The sequence below is a fragment of the Pan paniscus genome, chromosome 2, assembly GCF_029289425.2.
Source record: "Pan paniscus chromosome 2, NHGRI_mPanPan1-v2.0_pri, whole genome shotgun sequence".
In the NCBI taxonomy this organism is placed as follows: Eukaryota; Metazoa; Chordata; class Mammalia; order Primates; family Hominidae; genus Pan; species Pan paniscus.
In genome coordinates, this window is record NC_085926.1 from 25527711 (window position 1) to 25553002 (window position 25292).

General features: G+C 47.6%; 1 protein-coding gene across 4 annotated transcripts in view; it reads left to right on the plus strand.

Annotated features, from left to right (window-relative positions):
* The window catches only part of RARB (retinoic acid receptor beta), a 769998-nt gene that overhangs the window by 739166 nt on the left and 5540 nt on the right, over window positions 1-25292 (plus strand). For all 4 annotated transcript variants that reach the window (XM_034955988.2, XM_034955989.3, XM_003826156.7 and 1 more), the window contains 2 exons: window positions 2699-2859; window positions 13453-13629. In XM_034955988.2, coding sequence (XP_034811879.1) covers window positions 2699-2859; window positions 13453-13629 — 338 coding nt within the window. The remainder of the gene's footprint in view (window positions 1-2698; window positions 2860-13452; window positions 13630-25292) is intronic.

A 25292-nucleotide genomic window follows, 5' to 3' on the forward strand; every position in this document is an offset into this window, starting at 1 on the left:
AGGTGTCATCTCAGCTTCAGAATCAACTCAAACAGTTCCTGGTATTTAGCGATGTGTCACCTCCCACAGGGCTCTGGGTTTTTTGTTGGTGTTGTTCTGTGATATAATTCACATAGCATAACATTCATCATTTTAAACTGTACCATTCAGCGGTGCGTAGTGGATCCAGTAAGTTGTGCAACCTTCACCAGTAAGTCCAGAACATTTTCATCTCCTAAAAAACAAAACCCTGAACCCGTTAGCACTCCCGATCCTCCCTCCCCACCAACTTGCCCCCGTACCTGACAGCCACGAGTCTACTTTTTGTCTTTGGATTGGCCTGTTCTGGACATCCATATAATTAGAATCACACAATGTGTGGCCTTTTGCGACTGTCTTCTTTAAGGCGTATGTGTTAAAGCTTCATCTGTGTTGTAGTATGCATCCATAATTCATTACTTTCTATAACAAATAATATTCCACCATAAGGACATCCTAGATTCCACTTCCCCATCATCGGGTGATGAACATTTGGGTTCTTTCCACTTTTCAACTGCCGTGAGTCACACTGTCATGAACATTCATGGACAAATTTTGCATAGACACATATTTTCAGTTCTCTTGGGTGTACACCTAGGAGAGGAATTGCTGCGTCACATGGTATCTCTGCGTATAACTTTGTGAAAAACTGCCGAGTACTTTTCCTCGGGGCTCTGTTTCAGAAGGACCCTCCCTGCTTAGATTTGACTTTTTCATTAGCTAAGGAAGGCCGTTGGCAGAGTCTGAGGAAAAGAGGGGGGTCTGATCACCTGAGATCCTGCGCACTCACACACAAGCCTTCAGGCATTCCCTCCCCTCAGCAGCCCAGACTCCATCCTCACGGAGAGCCACCATGCCGTCTGTGCCACCCTGCATGACCCCTTTCCCCCTCATTGTGTCTCCTTTGCCCGCCGGCTTCTTTGCATTCTCTCTGCTTTGAACCATGATACCCACTCTCACCCAGCGTCCTGCGCTGGCTGGGAGGGATCTGGTCACAGAGGTCTCGAGGGGCCAGTCTGCACTGGGAAAGAATACAGCTGAGGCTGCACTTCCCACTCATTTCACCAGTGATCTAGAAATTTTCTGAGCCAATGAGCAGTGTCATTTCAGAGTCCTGGGGGAAGGAAACTGTCTAGAAGGGTGTTCTCTTCAGACCTGTTGGTTTCCTTAGGAATAAGTAAGTGAGTCCAAGTGAGGAAGGAACTTCTCAACCACGTGAACTTGAGCATATTTCTTAGCTTCTCCAAGACTCAGTTTCTTCATCTGTAAAATGGATTTAAACTTGCCTACCTGATAAAAGGATCAAGTGAGATACTGTGATACCATGTTCAAGGGACTCAAAAAAATGTTCCTGTTCTCCCAAGCTGCCCTCCCTCCTGGTTAGGTAGGAGTGGCTTGTACAGACACTGACTTTGTAGTAGGACTCACCTCCCTTTTTTCCTTTCCTCCCCCTTCTCACCCTTTGCTCTTTCCTTTCACCACTTCCTCTCTCCTCCTGCTATTATTGTCTTACTCTGCCCTCAGCTCCTACCCCAAATATGGGTATTCTCATGGTGTGGACCCAGGGAACTGCCAGTTCTCAAATCACCCGTGTGCTCTTAGGGAGGCAACTCAGGCCAGATCCTCTTAGGGCAGATCAGATTATGCTCTGGGTCATTTTGCAGTGCAGATTCCCAGGTCACAGTGGTGGCATGCACAGCCAGGCAGCATCCAGCCTGGCACCCGCTGGGCCCCAGAGAACATGGACTCCCTGGAGGGGGTGGCATGGTCTGTTTCGCCTGTCTGCCTCCCTGGGTTTCAGTTTCTTTCCTCGCGAGATCCTAGCCAGGGGCTAGAGCTTTGAGTTACACTCGGATTTGAAGTCATCCCAGAGGTCTGTGCTGCAGGAGGAAGCACGGGCTTCCATAGCACTGTGTCCTGGGCCCTGACTTTGTGCCTGGCACCGTGCTTGGCTCGGAGCATGCAGAGGGAAAGGACACACACACGTTCCAGACACAACGTGGAGTCAAGTGGCTACCAGCGAATAAGGGAATGAATGGTTTTCCAGGCTGAAGATTTCATACTGTATCAATTATTATTTTTAAGTAACTTTATATTCCAAAACAGATAATATGGTTCATACAGAAAGTTTAGAAAGCAGAAAAACACGAAGGGACAAAAACCATCATCCTTATCTCCTCTCAGATGAGTTTCTTCAAAAGTGCCTGTCACGTAATTCAGAAAACTAAAAAGCAAAGACACCAAAATGTGTAGCTAGGAAATACTAATTATGAAGTAACGGGGCTTTGTTCAGAGACCTGACCCTTCCCTTACAATGTCACTCAGGGCATCCCATTTGAGGGTAAAGCTCTTGGAAAAATCCTTCTCTCTTCAAGAGATCCAGTCCACAGAAAAAGTTCTCTCACAACAAGCCAAGACTCTGAGCCTCCTGGGTGAGCCCAAGCTCTCCAAACAACTGACGGGCACATGCATATACAGAAAGACAAACCTAGCTCTCTGCCGGGGTCCCGCGGCTGCCAAATCCCTTTTCCAGGGAGGTGTGTTATTACCACCTCTTCCCACTGTTTCTGTCCCAAATATCAAATGAGCTTAAGGCAGCCTTGGGAGGTGGAACCTCCCAGCTCAGGAGCACAGGCCCAGCCTTCAGCGACCCCTGATGTGCCTTCTCTCTCGTTTCCAGCTGTCAGGAATGACAGGAACAAGAAAAAGAAGGAGACTTCGAAGCAAGAATGCACAGAGAGCTATGAAATGACAGCTGAGTTGGACGATCTTACAGAGAAGATCCGAAAAGCTCACCAGGAAACTTTCCCTTCACTCTGCCAGCTGGGTAAATACACCACGGTAAGAGATACTCCTGCCCCAGGCTGCTGGGAGTGTGGAAACCTTGTACGTGCATGTGTGCAGACACACACACACACACACACACACTTTGCACTGGGCCTGGCAGGGGCTTGCATGCTAGCCAGCTGGGGCTATGTAGTAGCCACTTCTCTCTGTGCGGTAGCCTTTGGGCGTGGGCAATCAGTGAGTAGGCTGAGTGCCGCCTCACTGCAGTCATGCACACATGCATTCACTCTAGATGCATTAACTGAGTATTTGCTATACGACAGGCTGTGTTCTAAGCCCTGGCAACATGAACTATTCAGTGCTGCTCTCAGAGACTTTGATCTGGTGAAGGAAACAAGTAAAGCCAGTGAAGCGTTACATGGGTCATGACGGACCTCTATACAGAGGGACCCAGGGGGACAGGGCCTGATCTTTTAAAAACCCCAATGCATCTGTGAAATCCAACCAAGATAAAGAGGCCATCCCCTGGGCCAAGGTCTGCCTTCTGTGAGAGGACATATACAAAACCCCCAAGCCAGGGCCTAGAAAAGTTTGGGGTAGGCATGCCCCATGCCCAGTTGAGTGAATGTTCCCCCTCTGCTTCCCAGTGTTCCACTAGGAATGGCCTTTCACTGAGATTAGAAATAAAGAGAGGCAGGAAAAAGAGAAGTGAGATAAAAAGGTAGGAGGTGTATGTTGGCTGGTCTAGGTTGTGCCAGTGGAGGGGTCATGAGGTGCTTTAATTTTTCCAAGTGGTTTTTGCATGTATTATGTTCACTGATGTATATTTCTAACTTGTGGCATGTAATAGACACTCAGTAGATATTTGATGAATTAATACAACTAGAATGTTGTTCTGGCCTCTTTAAAAAGCTTAGGTTGCACACCTACAATGCTATAGTAAACATACTTAAAAAAAAAATCCAAATATTGTAGCACTCGCTGGTTTGGTGAATGGTGTTCTAGACAAAGGATAGCATGGGAGGTCCTGAAGATAAAAAGACAAAATAGTGATACCAGAAAGAAAAAAAAAAACAGCGGTGGCGCTTTGCAGCAGTTCTTGATGAGCAGAGGGTGTAGTGCGCTAGGATGTTGGTGGTATCTGTAACACAATAATGGTGACCAGGCCCAGAGGGGCGCCCGTGGAAACGGGCCAGCACACACCTAGGTGGCTTCTCAGATGAAGATGAGACTACACAGTTGGGTGGCACCAGCTTCTGAAGGGCTGGCACCCACCTTAAACAGACAAGTCTCCTGGCTAAGCTCAGAGACTTTGGCTCACCTGGAAGCAGAGGTAGAACCTTGAGCAGTACTTCTCAAAACTCAGCGTGCATCTGAAGCACCTGGTGAACTTGTTACAATGCAGGTTCTGGTGCAGCAGGCATGGCCTAGGGGCATTTCTAACAAGCTGCCAGGCTGCTTATGCTGCTGGTCTGCAGACCAGACTCTGAAGAGCAAATGAGCCGGGCTTTGAGAAGCAACACCCAGGGTGGCACTCTGGGGTCCACCTCGCCCATTGGTGTCAGCCAGGAGAAACATTGGCATGTCTGCCAGGCCGAGGGAGAGGCTCGGCTTAACCTCAACCAGTCTTCACTGAGTTTGGGGAACACTGTCCCATCCCAGAGCAGGGACACAGGCCAGGACAAGACTGGACACTGTAAGGGAGCTTTCATTTTCACCTGGGAGAGAAAGTGGAATGTGACCCCATGTATCCAGAACAGAGGCCTGGAACCACACGAATGTACTTCAAGTCCTGCTCAGCCACCATCAGCCCCATGACAGTGAACAAATTACCTAATGTCTCTCAGCCTCAGTTTTCCCATCTCTAAATGGGAATAATGTGAAATAGTTGGGAGGATGAAATGAGACAATTTATGAAAAGCTGCTGTGATGGAACCCAAAAATATCTACCCAGCAGTGGAGTGGCAGAAACATTATCCAGACATGCACCTCCTACTGGATATAAACTGACCCTCCAGAGACCTGGCCCCCATGCTGGGTGCATCTGACAATACAGAAAAGTAACATGATGAATAACCAATACCTGAAAGTATGCCATTTATTTCTTTTAGAAATACTTACTAATTGCCAACCATTCAGTGGCATTTCAGGCCCTGTATTGAGCTGTGTATCAAGGTGAGGGCGTCTTGACCTAAGAAATGAGGGAACTCAGGCTGGCACAGTGGGAAGGGACGAAAAGAGAAGATGAGAGAAAACAGGTGCTGTGCAATGGTGGACTGTGTTGAGTTGAGAGCAAGTGGGAAGTGAGAATGGGAAAAGCCTGGCAGAGTCTTGAGTGCCACTTGAGTCTGTAAATAATGAACAGTAATTGATGGTTGTGGTCAAAAATCTTTATTATTATCATTGTAATCATTATTACATCTAATATTTATTGAGCATTTACTATGTACTAGGGACCATGCTAAGTACTGTAAGTATACTAATTCTTTTATTCCTTATGAGGACTCTGTGAATTGGGTTTCGTTGCCCTCATATTACAGATGCAAAAGCCAGGTACAGAAAGGCTAGATAACTTTCCCCTTGTCTCTTAGTCAACAAGTGCTCAGAGGTGAGACTTGAACCTAAACAGTCTGACTCCAGGGCAGCTCTTTTAACCACTATACTATACACAGAATCCCTTGAGAGGGTTGCCAAAAAGGGAGAATGGAAGCTGGGGCCATTGGCGGCATCTAGCTAGGAGGAGAGAGCTGTGACCCAGGAATAAATCTTGTAGCTCCAAGAAAGTCAGAGGAAAAGAGATGAGAGTGGGGAGATCTTCCTGAAAGAGGAGATTTTTGATCCAGGTCATGAGGTGAGCGACTTTATATGGCAATACCTAGGGCCAGTAACTGCTACATCAGGGGCCCCCTCCGCCTCCTCCAGGTGGTATCTTAGCATAGCCAAGTCAATCCCCAGACCCTGACTCACCTAGTAATCAGGTGAAACAGCTCCCACTCTAACCTGGAGGAGGGCAGGACAAACACAACATACGGCATTTGCCCCTCCTGGAACATGCGCCCTGGTGTGACCGGGATTCCTACAGGATGGCTCACATGTGAGGCATTGGCACTCCTGCGAGCGGTCCCTCACCACTGATGAGTAGAACCTGGAGAGATAAACCCCCCAGCTTCCTTATTCGTTGGGCAGGATACTCTTAGGTATCCTCTAAACCATGTCCCAGAGTTTCCCAACTAGATGGAGCTCTGACTGCCCACAGTGATGATCTCCGCTGGCCGCCTTCCTTCCCTGCCCACTCTGTTCTTCCAGTGCTTCCTGGGATCTCCTCCCACATAAACTATCGTGCATTCCAATTCTAGTCTCAGCCTCGGCTTCTGGCCTAAGAGAGAGAGGCTTCCCTGCAGGCCTCCAGGGCCCTTTCCTATCCACCCCAATATGGGGGTGAGTCACCCCCAGTCCTCAACTGGGGCCCACCCTCCTAAACACATTGTGGAGACTTCTTGTACCTCCCAGTCAGGCAGAAAAACAGAAACATGGTTTTATCTCTACAGCGTGGCCCTTCACTACTGGGCATCCTTCCAGAGGCCTGCTGCCCACCGCGGGGTGGAGGGCGCTCTGAGCCAGTCTCGCAGCTGACCGTGCTCTTCATTTGTACTATCTCTCCCCAGATCTAGCTGTGTTTTTATTGTGAGCCACTTAAAATCCTTTCTGGAAGTCGGTGGTATAAATAAATAACAGCAGCCATAACACATTCTCTGCAAGCTCTTAGTTCCGAGTTGAGCATTTTTAAAAAGAGCTTTTTTTAGACAGGCAGTTGCTTCCACGGCAGGAAACTTCCTGTCATCTTCACCAGAGTGGCATCCCTGTCAGATGCCTTTGGAATTAGTGGGCAGAGAGGAATAAGAAAGGCAGCCAACTGCGCATCTACAGATCTTTGAAAGAGTAGTTCCTTTTTCTTCCCTAATTAGGGTAGATTTGGGACAAATGGTTGGGTCCCAGGAGACCGCAGGAATGGCTGGAAGAGGCAGAAACATATCCCCACCACCCCCACCTCAGGCCAGGGCAGGGCACTCACCCACAATCTTCAGAGCTAGTATCCCTGGGAAGGTTTCTACCCAATGACCCTCCGCCGCCATAAAAGGAGAGAGGGTGGATTCCCTGTGGAAAGGTGGAAAGCAGGAGAGAAGCTATTTATAGATGAGCTTTCCAAAATAGAATCAGGACTGAACCAGAGGTAACATCCTCGCTCTGAGGACGTGTTCTCCGCTTCCTTAGGGTGAACCCTAGTGAGTATCATTTGGGCTTTAGGGCCTCATAAATTCAAGCTCAACTCTTACCCCTGCTACTTAGGAGTCATGTGACTTTGGAAAGTTACATCATCATTTGCGCCTCAGCTCCTTCATCTGTATAATGGGAGTTTTAAAAACATCCACCTCCTGCCTGGAGGGTTCCATGAGAAAAATATATGGAGCGCCTTGCACAGTTTCCGGCACAGGGGAGGCGTGCCGAATGTGCAGCTCTCCTCCTCTCCCTCCCATCATAAATGTCTTGTCATTTTTTCTAGCCACATGCCCAGGTTCTGTAAACTAGCGTGGGTGTGACAGTGGGACAGATTTCCAGGTGGTGTAGCCCCCACCCCCAGCTCGTGCTGTCTGCTCCGGGCCGCCTCTGCTCCCTGCCTCCCACTGCTCTGCCGTGTGCTGGCCGCTCATCACCACGTGGGGCCTGGCGGGAGGTAAGCTGTCCTCCGAGGGGCTTGTGAATATGAACTATGAAGATTTAAGAAGCCCTTAACCTGCTCAGAAAAATGACCACAAACAGAATTATTAACCATGAAAGACTTTCCAGGAGACATACCATAGAAAAGGAAGGCTGTTTTGAGCACTTGTCATGGGTGGACTCGGTGCGCTTTTTGGAAACTAACATTTGCGATCAACCAGAGGAGCAGAACCTGGAACTCGGGGAGCTCGGGCTGCCAGGAGAGATGCATCAGGAGGGATAGAAGGTTAGTGGGGGCCACGAAACCCGAGTTCCAGTCCCCACTGTCACCTCACAGCTGTCTGACTTTGAGCCAGTTGTTAGTGAGCCTCAGTTTCTTGCTAGTAAACACACCTGTGCTGCCAGTATCACCCAGCAGCGGTCCCCAACCTTCTTGGCACCAGGGACCAGTTTCATGGAAGAGAATTTTTCCATAGATGCTGGGCTTGGGGATAGTTTCAGGATGAAACTCATAAAGGGCAACTTAGATCCCTCGCATGCGCACTTTGCAGTAGGGTTCATGTTCCTATGAGAATGTAATGCCGCCGCTGATCTGAAGGAGGTGGAGTTCTGGCGATAATGCTCGCTCCTGGCCACTCACCTCCTGCCGTGCGGCCCAGTTCCTAGCAGGACACCGACCAGTACCCATCCACGACCCAGGGCTTGGGGACCCCTGACCTAGACCATTCTTTCATGTTGCAACAAACAATGACTGCATACCTACTGTGTTAGTTTCCTAGGGCTGCTGGAACAAAATAATACAAACTGGGTGGCTTGAGACAACATTATTTGGCTTGAGAAAACATTATTTGATCACATTTCTGGAGGCTAGAAGTCCAAAATCAAGGTGTGTGCATGGCCACGCTGTCTCTGACAGCTCTGGGAGAGAGCCCTTTCTTGCCTCTTGTAGCTTCTGGCGTGGAAGGCAGTGCTTGTAGTTGCATGACACCAATCCTCCGTCTTCTCATGGTCATCTTCTCCCTGTGTTTCTTCACATCGTCTTCTCTCTATGCATGTCAACCTCTGTCCAGATTTCCACTTTTTTTTTTATAAGGGCACCAGTCATACTGGATTAGGGCCTACCCTAATTACCTCATTTTAACTTGATTACCCCTATAAAGACACTATTTTCAAATAGCGTCACATTCTGACATACTCGGGCTAGGATTTCAACACATCTTTTTGAGGAACACAGTTTAACCCGTAACAAACAGTAACACCTAGTGAGTGCAGAACTGGAGTGCATGGATGTTACCTTTCCATGCTTGCCGCTCTCTGCAAAGTCTAGCTGGAGATCAAATTTTGTCACAAGTGTTGTGAGTATTTAGAAACCTCTGGCAGCACACATAAGTCCTGATCTTTTGAAGAAAAATGTTCTGTAGGCACTGTGCTAAGTACCCACATTCTTCCTCAGTGATGGAATAAGGGAAAGACGTTCCCAGCAAAAGCAATAGCATGAACACGGCACAGGGTTTCACAGGGATGGGGCTGGGTGGGAGGGAGGCAGAGCTAAGTTTGAGGAGCTAGGTCAGGGCTAGCTTCCTAGGGGCTTTGGGTGCTGGGATAAGGTGTGTGAACATTAGCCCTAGGGAGCCAAGGGAAGTTTCTAGTCATGAGAAAAAGCAGTTCGAAGAAGGTGTCCGCTAGCTGCTGTGTCTGGCTGGAAGGCTTCGGCAGGGACACAGGGCAGGGCTTTTGATCTTTCTCAGATATGCCCTGCAGCTCCAGAAGGCATTCGTGGCCCCTTCCAGCAGCTGGGACCACTCCAGAATTCTAGCATTTCTTGGACATCCTCTAGGGCCTTGGACTATACCCACCACCCCACCCCTGCACTCGACCAAGGCCCCAGATCTCTGAACCCCAGGAGTGAAGGGGCTGCAGATGGATAGATGGTCCTTTCCAAGGTCATGTCCCAGCTCAGGAATCTTAGATGATGGTGGTCCAGGAGCACGCCTGAAACGTGACCTCCAGGGGAATCCTGCGGCATCACTCTTGCTTTTAGCCAGGCTGCTAGGAAATACTCGAAGGATTCTAGAGACCCTCCCTACCTGCCCTCTCCCATTGCCCTTTGCTCGAAGCCCTCTCTACCCACAGACTGCACCATGCCTTTAAGATGACGCCCTCCTGTCTACCCAGAGCTACAGGGTGGCTGCCAAGCTGCCTTCTCCCCACCTGTTGGAGGCATCTGGTCCTAAGGAAAATGCTGCAGGCATGTTGGGGGCCTTCTCCTCTGTTCTCTTCTGTTGGGGGCAGACGTTCCCGAAGCCATGCTGTCATAGTGCCTAGATAATGTGTGTATTGACCACAAAGAGATGTTGGCTGGCACATAACATTCTCTTCATAGCTGTGCTGGAGCTCTTGTAGCCACCTGATGGAAGCATCCAGAGATTCCAATAAGGAGGGAGATCACAGATGCAACCACAGGCTTTAGGAGTCAGGAAGTTCTAACCAGAAAGTAGAAATATGTGAGGAACCAGTAGGGAGGGGGTGACGTGGTGCAGTGGTGGGAAGCCTAAACACCCCAACCCAACTGTGTAGGTGAATCCCACACCCTCCAGTTCGCCCGCGGGATCTTGCACAAATGATTGCACTTCTGTGGGCCTTCGCTTCCTCATCAGCCAAATGGGGACCATAATGGTGCCTACCGCATGGGGGCGCTGTGAAAAGTAAAGAGAGTCAGTGATCGTTAAGCATGTAGAACAGTGCCTGGCACGAGGCAAGCCCTAGAAAAAGGGGTGGTTACATGCAAAAACATACAAAATGCAGGAATTGAATGTGGGTGACAGGGATGGTCTGCAAATTGAACTTGAAAGGACATCGGTCTCCAGGATGGTGGAAGGATTTCAGGCCTAAGGAAGAAGGAGGCACTTCCATGGATATACCCAACATTGCCACAGAATTTTAATTCTTTATTTCTTTAATGAAAATTTACATTTCCTTCTTAACTTTGAAAAAAAAGCCAGAACGCTTGAACAAACCACTGTAATACCCAGGAGCTGCCTCCAGTGGGATTTAAAGATGCTGGTGATTCCACTTTCCTTTATGGGTCTTGTTCTGAAAGTCCTGCCAGTCCAGGAAGGCAGCCCGTTGCAGCAGAGAACCAAACCAGCAGAAGAAAGCGATCCATTTGCGTGGCAAAACTTGCCATTTAATTGGATTTCATAGTAGGGGTGGGCTTTTCTTCTGCTTAAGATGGCCCTGGGGGGCCATGGGCGCCACCCTCCATATGGGCCACCACGCGGCATCCTGGGGAGGCGCTGCAGCTCCTGTAGCCCCTGCCAAAGAGGGGACGTCCTCTGGAAGCCCTGGCCAGACTCTCAGTTGGCAGCAGATGGAGGAGAGCCCCTTGCCCTTCTGGCTTGGCTGTTTTCCTCATCAGCCTGCCTCATACTCACAGCAAGGGTCACTCCTCACCACCCCACTTTCTGCCTCTCCTTCTTTGTTGGTTTTCCTCCCTGCACACTCAGAAATGCTGCTGAAAATCCACGCTTCCCTGGTGCTCCCCACAGCCGCCTTCATTACCAACCCAAGCAGGCCAGGGCTCTCCATTTGCCGCAGCTGGAAGATAATATATAAGCCATTTGAAGCCTCATGCCTATGAATCCAGCAGCCAGTATAATAAAACACCAGGTTATTTTGTGTTTTATTAACTGCCTCTTCCCTTCAGTTTGCATAATAGTGAGTTAGATTTACATGCCGTTAAGACGGCTGTGCATTATTTTTAATAGAAGGTACGACAGGCTCCTCTCTCTCAGCCCTGGCACGTGATAAAGTTACCTCATCCAATGTTGATGAAGATTTCGTTCACACTTGCTGGGTCGGGGCAATGTCTTTTTTTCCAGATGGATACTCTATTGTAAAATGATTTCCCTCCATAAGCTTGACTCTCCGTCCCTCTCTTCCGTGTCATCTTCCTACGAACCGGATAAACTGCCTATTAAATTTAATTACGGCCCAAATGGCCACACATCTTGATCTCATGTTCCCCCAAGTGTACTGTATACCACCAAGGTCCTTGAGGAAGGAATAAAATAAATCTGGAGGATGCATGTCTACTCTCCACAAGGAATGTCGTGGAAGGCAAAGTTGACCACCATCGTTTTTACAGTGTCTGGCACCTCGTGCAAACTCTTCTTTCTGGCTTTCCATGCAGACGTTCAAAGCAAGAGCTAGTTTTATTCACTTCCTGTAGACTGATTTTAACTGAGGTGGGGAACTAAAGATATCAGTTTGAGAAATGCAGTACCTCTCCTGAGCTGTTTACATTTGTCAGAGAACCAAACGTCAGCCTTTTGTTGGATAGTAAATTACAAATATCTCATCATTTTATCTGTAAATATCTTAATATGTATTCTAAATGAAAGAAGCTTCTGCAAACGAAAGTAAAGCATCAGTGCCATTATTACCATCCTAAAATAAAATGATCTCTAACACCTAATAGCTCATATTTCTGGTTTTCTCATATATATCACCATCTCTTTACAGTTTATTTTTTGAATTAAAATTTAGATAAGGTTTACACCATGCAATTGGTTGTCAGTTTTCTCAGTATCTTAGGTTTATTGCAGTATAATTTACATAATGTAATTTTTATCTTTTTTAAAGGTATAGTTTGATGAGTGTGATAAAAGTATACAGTCACATAACCTGACTCCAGTCAAGATGTAGAATATTTCCATTGCTCCAGAGAGTTTCCTTGTGCACCTGTGGTCAGTCCCCACCTGCCTTCCCGCTCCTGGAAAACCAATGAACTGTTCTCAATCACTATAGTTTTGCCTTTTCCAGAACGTCATATAAATGGAATCGTTTTGTGTATGGGCGTTTTATGTCTGCCTTCTTTGGTTTAGCATGCTTCCAAGGTTTATCCATGTTGTAGCATGTATTACAGTTTCCTTCCTTATTAACGCTACCTAGCATTTTCATTGCAAAGTTGTAATCACAATTTATTTATCCACCCATCAGTTAATGAGCATTTGGGTTGAGCTGCTTTCAATCTATAGATTTCTCTCTCCACTTGTTTTTCTCTCTTGCAATGTTCTTATTGAAGAAACCAGTTCATTGGTTTTGTGGATTTTCTGGCATTCTGGATGTTGATAGCTGTACCCACTTTGTGTAGTTTACCATGTCCCTGGATTTCCTGAGGTTATCTAGAGTCTCAGTCAGATTCAAGTTTGATTTCTGGCCAGAATATTTCGTAGGTGGTGGTGTGTTTTTCCATCAGGACATCAGCATGACAGGTGGCGTGTTTTTAAGAGATTAACAAGTACTGATGGTCAATGCTTAGAGCCATTCATTCATCAGAGTTAGAAAATGGTGACTCCTCATTCCTTTCTTGTTTGTTAGCTGGATAACTGCATACAGAGATACTTCCTCTCCTCTGTTACTTGATTATCCAGTGGTACATGCATAAGATTTTAAGTGTTTTAAAAGGATGAATCCGGCCGGACACAGTGGCTCATGCCTGTAATCCCAGCACTTTGGGAGGCCGAGGCGGGTGAATCATGAGGTCAGGAGATCGAGACCATCCTGGCTAACACGGTGAAACCCTGGCTCTACTAAAAATACAAAAGGTTAGCTGGGCATGGTGGCACATGCCTGTAATCCCAGCTACTTGGGAGGCTGAGGCAGGAGAATCGTTTGAACCCGGGAGGTGGAGGTTGCAGTGAGCTAAGATCGTGCTACTGCACTCCAGCCTGGGTGACAGAGCGAGACTCCGTCTCACACACACAAAAAAAGGATGAATCCAGGCTAAAAAAAATGTAGCTGTCCCACCAACAACCTGCCTGCTGAAGGCTGACATGTCACCCCCTCTAATTGGAAACACATTGAATTTCTCCCCTCCTATAGACCTTCCCGGAAACTGTATCTGATGACATTTTCTCTCTCTCCTAGAATTCCAGTGCTGACCATCGAGTCCGTCTGGACCTGGGCCTCTGGGACAAATTCAGTGAACTGGCCACCAAGTGCATTATTAAGATCGTGGAGTTTGCTAAACGTCTGCCTGGTTTCACTGGCTTGACCATCGCAGACCAAATTACCCTGCTGAAGGCCGCCTGCCTGGACATCCTGGTATGTGCCTTTTTGAGCTCTCAATGGGTCTGGGGAGGGAGAGAGGGCACCGTGGAGGGGAGGGAGGGGACCAAGAGACATTGAAGATCTCCAGAGGAGGTTTTGAGTTTCGACTCTAGCACTCACCTGACTTAGTAGGTGGACTCACCTAGCCTCTGGCTCCTTATCTGTGAAATGGGCTGAATTCCCATCCCTCAGGCTCACTGAGGTCTGCGAGGCTCAAATGGGCTGAGGTTGGCAAACTCTACAGGTGAATGCTGGTCTGTTTCTAAGTTTACCCCAGACCCCCTGATTTTACAAGAAATAAAATCATCACATATGCTCTCAGGACCCCTGGCACCTGTAAGTTACTGAGTAATCATTGCCACTCTTCCTCAGGTCTGTTTAGCAAACAGGAGACATAAACATTCAAGCTTCCTGTGCGACCACCACACACGGGGACCTCTCTCCTCCTAAGTGGGAGTGCGTTCGTGTGCTTAATTATAGTAACTGTATTTGCTTTGCAGAATGGTTTATACCCAAAGCTATGAAAGACCTAATAAAAAAGCAATGTTTTTACAGCACTTCAAAAGCTGATTTTACTTTCCCTATGTTCTGATGCATCCCTGGAGGCCAGTCCCCCATCCCACTTTCTCCATGGGCCTCCCTGCATACATACGTCTAATGGGAGCTGCTCCCATCCAAGGAAACAGTCGCAGCCTGAAGCCCCCACCAGGGAAAGAGAGGGTGGACTTCCAGCCTGTGGAAGACAAAGTGTGCTAACCCCCTTACCCTCTTTAAGGCTCTAGAAGCAGTAGCGTGAGCAGGGCAGGGAGCCAAGGGGCATCAGGGATCCCCTTTTTACAGGTGAGGAAACTGAGGCCCACAGACATGCTATGACTGAATATTTGCATCCTCCCAAAATGTATATGTTGAAGCCTTAATTCCCAATGTGATGGTATTAGGAGGTGGGGTCTTTGGGCGGGGGCGATTAGGTTTAGGTGAGGTTACAGGGTGGAGCCGCAAGATGGAATCAGTGCCCTTATGAGGAGATGAAGCCACCAGAGCTCCCTTTCTCTTTCTTGTGAGGATATAGCAGGAAGGCAGCTGTGACCTAAGACGAGAGCCCTCACCAAGAACCCAGCCATGCCAGCTCCCTGACCTCAGACTTCCAGCCTCTAGACCTAGGAGAAGCAAATGTTGTTGTTTAAGGGGCCAGGTCTCTGTTATAGTAGCCTGAACTAAGACAGGAGGGCAGGGATCTTCCCAAGGTCACAGATGTGGGTGGTGCAAGATCGGGGTGGAGTGGGGTATACAGCCAGAGTGGTACTGGGCTACCTCCAGGCCTAACAGGATGTAAAAGAGGATATGAAGCATAAACAGGAGCTCTTAGGGATAGCAGAGATGAGAGAGTTGTGGGCCACAGTGAGCTAGACCACCAGAGAGTAACAGAGACAATGTGGGCGAATCAATAATGATGTTAACAATGAGCTATTAGAATAATGAATGAAAATTACTGGGCCTTTTAATGCTTTCCTGACAAGAACTTAAAATGTAACACTCAGTAGAATTTCCCCTAAACCTCATAACACTTCCAAGATATTAGCAGAGACTGGAGTTACCACCACAGTGTCTGAGTGGTCTGTGAGGTGACTCACAGCAAATCAAGTCCACAGCAAGCAATGCTGTGTCATTCTGACAGCCCTGCATCACGCAGCCACCCAGCAGGGCCTGGAGCCTTCCCAGGCCTCAGGCTCTGACCTTGACCTTCTGCTTGTTTCTTAATCCTTCTTTTGTCTAGTTGCCAGATGATTACAGTTTGTGATACTCAGCCCCAACATATGGAGTGAGAGGTATGCTTTGAGATCCTCCGGGAAAGTGTCTTATTTCTGCACAGCCACACACTTAGTGATCAGGGTGCAGTCTCCACAAGATTTAAATCCCCTTCCTCAATTTAGAAATCCCCTTCCTGCCTCCAGCACCTCTCTTCCCACATCTCAGCTTACACTGAATCCTGCAGCACTCTTCCAGCCCCATGGATCCAAGAATTAGCCATTAGCCCCTTGGTAGAGTCAGTAGAACAGAAACCAATTTTTGTGACCTTGGTGAAGTTATTTAACTTCTCTAAGCCTCTGTTTACCTATGTACAAATAGAAATGCGAATCAACAAGGCATTAAATAAGGTAATTACTTAAATGGGATTAAATATATTAACAGCTGTAATACCTAGCACGTAGTAGGTACTTAGCCAATGATGTTGATGACAAGGCCAAAGCTGGGTTAACGTGGGCAATTTCAGCCCTGTGGTGGGAATCAGGAAAGTTTCAACCACTCCTTCCTGGGCCATGGGGGTGAGGAGTCTGGGTTGGGGTGCAATAGGCCAGGGAGGAAAATGTCCCGATAGTTAAAGGGCAAAGACCTCCAATCATACCAGACAAAACTCGAAGGAATACCCATTTGGCCCTAGGCAAGAGCTTGTTTCCAAGAATTTGTAGCAAAGGCAATTAATCACAAGATCCTGAAAGTACGCAAGTTCAAAGAGCATATTTTGAATGAGAATATTAACTGGCAGAGCTGTTTAGAAGAATCTTCTTATCTAAGTCATTGATATATGGATAGAGTGGGACAGAGTAACCAGGCGGATGGACAGACAGACAGACCCAGGCTGAGGTTATTCTCAGACCCTAGAAAGGAAACCCAGGCTGTCTCAAGGGTCACCAGCCTTGATTGAGTACCGCCTGTTCAGAGCCATGTGTCTCATGTTGTGTGTGGTCTCTCAACAAGACAAGGTAATGCTTCCGACTGCATGCCTGCCAGGGCTGGCACTTTCACAGGAAGATGCAGTCAGCTGCGGGACATGCAGCCAAGGCTCTCCAGGAAGGGTTGATTCAGAATCATGAGGTGAGAGCCCTCATAATACAGGCAGACGGGGATGGAAGGCCTCACCTGTCCTGCCCTTGCTCACCTTCCAGGGGAATTTCCCATCCTAGCCTTTGCTCGGTGGGCACCATTTAGTGGGCAGCCCACAGCCGGGCTTCCTTCACGAGGTTGGGTCCAGAAGATTCTGAGGCCACACTTTGAGTTTCATGTTTTCCCACAGGAGCCAAGTAGCCAAAAATGTCTCTATTAAGACAGGCAGCCTCTTCATAACCACTGCAGATGGGTTTTTTATGTTTCTTTCTTCACTCAAGAGTTGGTAGCATCCTAGGGCTGTGTTCAGGCAAGTGAGGGAGCCCCGGAGCAGGAGTGACCCCTTCACCTGGCTCTGCCCCCATGTTTCCTTCTCGTTCCATCTCCTTTATGCCTTTTCTTCCACTCTCTCTCACCTGCCTCTTCTCCTCTGCACGTAATTAGGATCAAGTCTCTCTCAACTTAAAATAAAAATCGTAAAAACAAACCTTGAGGTGGTCAGACTTCGGTTTCTCTGCCTCTTCTCTCCCTCCACCCCTCTTCCCTCCCTCCCATCCTTCTCTTCTTCCTTCTGCAAATATCTGTTGATGACCTACTGTGTGCCACGCACTATTCTAGGCTCTGAGGAGGCAGCAGAGGGAACCAAGCTAAAACCCCAGCCCTCATGGAGCCGACCTTCTCCTGGGCGGGGGACACAGACAGTAAGCAAGCAGATACATGGATTAGACAGCGTCTTACATGCAACAAAGGAGAACAGAAGCAGAATCAGGGATGGAGCACAACACAGGAGGGCTGGGGCTTGTTTCTGTAGCTCAGACACAGGTGGCATTTGAAGAAACCTGAATGAAGAAACAATTTCCCAGTGTTTCCCAGAAAGAGCCAGGCCCAAGAAAAGACACTGATGGGAGGGGTGTGTGAGTCGTGGGGAGCCTAGAGAGAGTGGAGTTCAAAGGCCCTGGGGCAGAGGAAGCCCCGGCAGGTTGGAGGAAGTGAGTGTGCCTGGAAGGGAGTGAGCCAGCGGGGGCGAGACCTTAGATCCTGGAGTGGGGCCTGTGATCGTGCACAGATTCTCCTTCCTGGTGTCATGTAGAGTCACTGGGTTTTGAGCAGAGGTGTACCACGCTCTGACTTTTGATTTAAACATTTGCTCTGTCTTGTCATGTAGCACTGCGCCAATATTGGTTGAAGTCATGATTCTCACATGTATTTACCGAGCACTTACCTCGTGGATGTGTGATGGCAGAGTGGAGAGTCCCTGCCCTGTTGGACTCTACAGTCAACTCCAACCCCGCCTGGCCTGCCCCTACTTTTGCCACAGTATTTATCTCCTCCACTCACCCCCCGCCCCCACCCCACTGCACGCAATCCTGGCTCCACATTGATCCTGCTTTCCTTCAGCTTGCCCCAGCTGTTGAATGTGGGCTCTGAAACTAGCTTGCCTGGGTTCAAAATCTGGCTCTGCTGCTTACTAGCTGTGTGACCTTGGGAAAGTTACTTCCCTCTCTGAGCCTCAGTTTCCTCGTATTTACAATGAAGATGGCAATAGAAGCTTCCTTTCAGGCTCTAGAAAGCATGAAATGAAGTGGCACGTAGAGCTTGGAACAGTGTGTGGCACCCTACAGGCCTCAGTTATGCTGAGTATTATTGTTAAGTCGCACTATGCCCTCAGGGGTCCTGTTATTGTCCACATTTTGCAGGTGAGGCAGCTGAGGCCCAAGGGGAAGCCAAAGACCCGTAGAGCTCCCTGGAAGAGTTTCCAGCCTCTGGATAAAGGAGGGCAAAATTGTTTTTGCAAAATAGGAAACCTTGAACAATTTTCAGATGAGAAAATGACTTGCTTTGCCAGGGTTTGTTTAAAGACTGTGGTGGAGAATTCATTAAGTGCTGTATTTTTTACAATGAAATTAAACCATGTGGGAACACAGCAAGGGATAATGATTCACTTGTGATTCTGAAGACAGGGTTTTCATATCAGCCCAGTGGGCAAATGATGGGGAAAGCTGGTATGCCACAGTGATGCGTGGGTGGTGCAACCAGGCCACTCAGCAGAAGCAGCGAGAGGATCCTTCCTTCCTGGACGGGGGCTCATGCCATCTTGCCTCTGCCGGGGTTGCCCTTGTAAAAGAGCCATGGCCTATGTTTCTCAAAGCTGGAACTTCAGAAGCGGGACTGATTGTATTTGTCAACACGGGAGGAAGCTCAGAGAGGGGAAGTGACTTTAGCCAGGTCGCGCAGCTAGTAAACAGTGGAGCCAGATGTTGAACCCAGGCGAGCTGCCTTCAGAGCCCACATTCAACAGGTTGGGCAAGCTGAAGAGGAGCAGGGTCAGTGTGGAGCCAGGACTGGGTGGGCAGGATGGGTGAAGGAGATAAATACTGTTGTAAAACTGGGGGCAGGCCAGGCGGGGTTGAAGAGCTTGACTGGAAATTCTAGCTGCCCATCTGGCCCAACTCACAAGGGCGCCTCTTTCTGCTATATCACCTCGTGGCACTGCGTGGAGCCTCAGTCAAGCTCTTTCCTGACTCAGAGCCTTTTTACATCCCATTCCCTCTGTCTAGGTTACCCACCCTCTTCTCCTCATGTTCTTCCTGGCCTATTCCACATCTCAGCTGAAATGCCATCTCTTCAGAAAAGCCTTCTCCGACCAGCCACCTGATTCCTCCCTCACACTGCAAGTCTGTCCCAAGCTCTTAAGGCATAGCGTAATTACAGGTGCATTTCCCAGCAGCTTCTCCCCTAGTCTGTTGTCTCAGTGAGAGCAGGAACCATCTTAGGGTTGGTCGCTGTGGCAGGGTTCCAGGCTCGAAAGGGGGATTTAGTGAATATTTGTGATTGGATGAATGAACAAATGAATTAAAAGTCAAAATTCAAATTCCAGCATATATGCTGCTTTTGGAATATCACGCCTGTTAAGGCTTCAAGATTTAATGTTTTTCCCTACAAGACACACGGCTTCCTGAGTCCTGCCACCCACTGCCCTTACTGCCCCCAAGGAAAATATTCCCATGCCAGTCACAGCAGCACCTTCCTTCTGGTGACGCAAAAGTGACGGCCTGTGTGACTTCAAAATGTGATTTGTGGCTCCTTGAGGCCCTGGAGACTGTGCAGCTGTATAGCCATGGAGGGCCGTTCCCATGTGAACCTGTCCCTCCCTCTCCCCTTCCTGGGGACTCAGTAGAGACAAGAGCCCAGGCCAGTGGGGAGCGAGCTCTGGGCTTAAAGACCCACAGCCTGAGCTCAGGCTTCAGCATTGCGCCTGGGCGTCTGTGCCATCACGAGGAGGCCCTGGGTCTCTCCTAGCCTCAGCTTACCCACCTGTAGATGTGGCACGATTACCCCATGAGGCACCAGGAATTGCTATGGGGTAGCCAGTGTAGCGGTTAAGAGGGTGGGCTTTGCAGTCCAACTCCCTGGATTCAAATCCCAGCTCTGCCATTTAGGAGCTGAGTGAACTTAGGGAAGCTAACTGACCTCTCTAAGCCTCAGTTTCCTCACCAATTGAATAAGTAGAATAGTAGCTCCTCCCCATTCAGGTTGCTGGAATAAAGAATTGAGTTAATTAGTTTCTGGCACATAGTAAGCGTTCCTTTAAATAAGCCGTAATCATCAGTCTTGAGTAAGCCTAGGCTGCCTTTATGAAGTGTTGCGTCTGAGCTGCTAGGCAGTAGCACCTGGGGCTGTGCTGTCTAGTTCAGCAGCTGCGAGGCAGCTGTGGCTCATGAGCACCTTGAAATGTGCCTGGTGTGAAGTGTGTATTGCAAAATAAACACTGTCTTTTAAAGACTTAGTATTAAAACATGTATAATATCTCCTTAATGATTTTTTTGTATTGATTACATGTTGAAACAAAAATAATTTGGATATCTTAAGTTAAAATAGATTATGAAAATAATTCCATCTATTTCTCTTAACATTGCAAAACAATGGCTGCTAGAGTACTGGTCTGCAAAACAGAGACAGTAACGGTAACAAGGGACTCCTGCTGCTTCTAACATCTGTATTTTCTCCTCGGTTAAGGCAGGCTGGCTACAGGTCCCATTGGGGAAAACATTTTGTTCCCATGAGCTCATCACAACAGGCACTATATGCGCTGCGTGTGTCTTTGTTATTAGTATCACCACTTAAACATTGTTACTAGTATCACTACCTAAACATTCCCACAGGCATATGGGGATAAATTGTCAAATCAGATCAGGATCTGCCCACATGTTGCCAAACACAATCAGTGTAGAGTGACCAAGATGGTTGAGCAACCTGAGCTTTCTCCTTTGCCTGAAAACTGGGCAACCCCTTGATGCCTCCCTCTGAGGTTTACAAGATAGAAGAGAGTCTGATGAAGGAATTCAGTTTATTCATTCAATAAATATTCATTAACCACCTGCTGTATGGAGGACATTGTTCTAGATATTAAAGACACAACAGAGAGCAAGACAGGTAAAGAGCGGTCTCATTCTCAGAGCTCATATTCTAGAAGGGAGGTAGGCCAGGAAACTCAGATGGTGACAACTGCTATGAAGAAAAGAAAACAGGGTGGTGGTTTGCATTGTGAAATACTACACAGCAGTGAAAAAGAATGAACTATTGCTGTGTACACTCATATGGGTGAATCACACAGAGAATATTGAGTGAATAAAAGCGGACACAAAAGAGAATATTCTGTATGATTCCATTGATCTGAAGTTCAAGAACTTGCAAAACTAACTTGTAGGAATATAGGTCAAATAATGGTTACTTCTGAGGAAGAGGTTTGATTAGGAGAAGTCAAAGGAGCCGGTAGGTGCTGGAAATATTCATATCTTGACCTAGGTAGTAGTTGCACAGATATATGGTTAGGGAGAATGCCTTAAGCTGTACTCTTGAGATTTGTGTACAGCTCCAGGCATGTGTGCTATATTCATTATCTATTGCAGTGTAACAAAATACCACAAAACTTAGCAGCTTAAAACATAAGCATTATTATCTCCCATAGTCACAGTGGGTCAGGAATCTGGTACTGACTTCATTGGGTGGTTCTGGCTCGGTATCTGTCATGAAATAGCAATCAAGACCCCGGCCAGAGCTGCAGTCATCTAAAGAATTCCAGAGGCTGGAAGCTCTCCGCCTCCACAATCGCTCATCACATTTGTCTAGGAATTTAGTGCTGGTTATTGATGGGAGGACTCAGTTTCTTCCTCTGTGGACCTGTCCGTGGGGCTGGTTAACTGTCCTCTTGAAATGTCAGCTAGCTTCCCCAGAGCAAGAGATTCAAGAGACAGCAAGCAAGAAGGAAGTGACAATGCTTTTTGTGACCTAGTTTCAGAAGTCGCACACCATCACTTTCACCATATTCTGTTTGTTAAAAGCAAATCATTAAGTCCAGGCCACACTCAAGGGGAGGGGAATTAAGCTCCACCCCTTAAAGGGAGTAGGATCAAAGAATTTGCACACATATTTTTAAACCACCACACGTTATACCTCAGTTTTAAGACAATGTTATTTCTTATTCCAAAAACCAAAAGGGTGGTGGGATAGAAAATAATGGGTTTTAGAAAGCATTTTCACTGAGGCTTTAGAGGAGGTGACATTTAAGCTGAACTCTGAGAAAAGAGCCATGCGAAGATCAGGGAAAAGCACTGAAGCCAGAGGGAAAAGCAAGTGCAAACACTTTGCCTCAGCAGTGAGTCATCGAAGCTTCACAAAGAAGACCAAGATGGCCAGACATTCATGAGCAAAGGAAAGGAGTAGTAGTTAAAGTTGGCAAGGTAGGGAGGGGCCACTGAGGCCACAGAAAGAAGTTTGGATTTTATTCTGAAGGTGACTAGAAGCCATTTGAGGAGTTTTCTCCCTGATGAACATTTTGGACAACATGCTCTGGCTGCTGTGGATTGACCGCGTAGTACTCGAGCGGGAATAGAAATGAAGGATCACTTCAGAGGCCCTCACCGTAAGAGAGGTGATGGCAGCTTGGTGGACAAGTCCCTGGCTCTGCCTCTGGGGTCCCACATCATCAGATTCTTCCAGGGTTCCATTATCAAGTGGGCCTCCCCCAGGACACACACTGAACACACACTCCCATCAAAAGCAATAGAGAGATGCACAGTTGTCTTTGCTAATGGCAAGAAGAGAAGGCTCTTTTTGCCCTGAGGAGGATCAACTTTGACCATCAACTGGAGCTTTGTGTTGTCCAACAGGGCCCTGCTTTGGTTGGTGAGACAGCCTGGCCTAGGCTATTTTTACCCATCTCGTGGGGCCTGCATGCCGGTCTTTCCAGATAAGATGCCTTCCTTTCAAACAAAGAGTGTTTTAATCCTGGAGAAGTACTTGGTGGTTGCCACTGGCATTCGATTTTAGTGTGACAAAATGAAACGACTTGGGTTCTCTCCAGAGACAGAACCAGCCGGAAGCAGTGAGGAGGATGCCTGTTTCACATGGGGGCCATCCTGTTTCAGGCTGGGGCCGGGGCAGGGAAGGGAGGCTCCTCAGATAAAAGAAGACATTGAGCAGTCTTCCTTCTCAGGCCATGTGCGTTCCTCTCTGGATGTACCAGTTGTACTTGGTTTCGGCTTTGAACTTTCTAGGAAGAGAGGCAACAGAACATAGTTTAAATGACTCATCAGAATCCAAATACATTCTAACTTTTGAGGAAGAAAACCTTTTCGAATAGAATAGTTAGAAACATTTGAGGGCTGCAGTTTGGATATGGATTTCTAAGTGAGTTATTGGCAATTTGCAATGTCCTAACTCCTGGTCTTTTGTTCCTTTCCGACAAATCTCTGGATTCTTTCATTTTTTGCAGGGGACAGATCTCATGCATTCATTTCTTGGCGGCATGTTAAAGCTGCAAAGATTTATTTAGTACCCATTTGATTCCAGACTAGAAACGTATCCCAGGATTTGGGGCCCATAAATATTGAGCATACTAACTTTGTTGTTGTGGTGGTTGTTGTTGAGACAGGGTCTCACTCTGTCACCCAGGCTGAAGTGCAGTGGCGTGATCCCAGCTCACTGCAACCTCCCCCTCCCAGTTCAAGCGATTCTCCAACCTCAGCCTCCCCAGCAGATGGGACTACAGGTGCGCTTCACCAGGCCTGGCTAATTTTTGTACTTTTTGGTAGGGACAGATTTCACCATGTGGGCCAGCCAGGCTGGTCTCGAGTTCCTGACTGCAGATGATCCATCCGCCTTGGCCTCCCAAAGTGCTAACTTTGACTGTCACTTGATAACTCCCTGCATAGGCAGTATTTCCTAATGTTTCTCCAGGTAGTTGAAGGAACATCAGGCTGGGGATTGGAAGGCCTGTATTCTAGGCTCTAGCACCATCGCTTGTGTGACCTTGGGCCCCACACTTTACTTCCCACTTTCAGGGGAAATGTGAGGCTTTATGCCCAATGACCTCTGGGTTTTCTTACTGCTGTGACATTGGGAATGGCTTCATACCCCATCAGTTACCAAGATGAAGTGAAACAGGTCAGCCAGTTGGGAAACCAGTGGAAATGGCTGGGCTAGCTCAGAAAGGCCCCTGGGCAAGTATCTGGGAGGTGAAAATAACGACCCATCAAATGAAGAGAGATCATGGTAGTGTTTTGAGAACTACTCACATTAATGATCAATTGCTAATTCACTATGCCACTTGATCATATAGTAGGAACATTAAGAAGTTTGAGGACATGTCCTGATTTAGATATCTACCACCCCTCCCAATATAAAATGAAGTTTCTGTTTCCAGGCCACAAGCTCTGCACCCCTCTACAGCAGGCAGGCCACCGTGAATAGTTATGCAGTTACGTGCTGCACAAAAGTGCCCAGTAAGGCTGATATCGAAATCAGTACTGGGCTAAAGGTTATCTAACCTTAGAGAGGTGTCTAGGTTTGACTATTGGCATGGAGAGAAAATGAGGCAGCTGTGGAGTAATGGTTAAAAGCATGGGTTCTAGAAAAAGCTGAAATCAAATCATTCTACTAGCTTATGTGACCTAGCATAAGCTATTCAGATTTGTTTCCCCAGCTAATAGTAACAATTCATGGGTTGATAGGAGAAATAATATACTAGTGTTTAGTATGGTACCTGGTAGGTGATCAATAAAACATTAGCTATTACTGTATGTTAGGGATGAAGAGGGCTTACTCATTCAGTTTTCCTCTCGGAGTTGTAACCAATAAGACACTGAAGTCAGACTTTTAAAAATATATACAACAGAGGCGCTGCTGCACCCTCACTCTATAGGATGTCCTGGTGCCTTCCTCCTTATCCACGCTGGAGTCCTTTGTGTAGGGAGAAGGCTGGCTCCTAGGTCACTGCCTTCTTGGAGATTTAGAGAACCCAAAAGCATGTGACCATTGCAGTACAACTGTCCCATCATGGTTCATGTGGTCCAGTGGGTTTGAGGCTCTTGTGGATCCACCACCAGTCAGATAGGACTGTCTTCCCCATGGGAAGTGTCCTGGTCCCAAACCCCCAGTGTTTCCCTGACAAGATGAGAGATTTGACAGAAGTTTTTCTTTTAGGAGACCTGATGGGAATATGGGCAGGATGGAGAGGGCTCTACTACCCCTCCTAGGTAGAGGCCCTGTGTCTTCCTCAGAGGCCACTCCTCTCTGCACATGGCCGTGTAACAGGAATAATGCAGGCCTTTCTGATCACATCTGCCCTCCTGTAGGTTGACACTGAGGTGGACATTCACAGGACTATACCCAGTCAAATTGAGTGCCATTATCTGGGAAAAACTCTCAACTTCTTCAACCTCCTGAGTTATTCACTTTTGTCCAGGTGGGATTTACTTTTCTCTGTGCTTCAA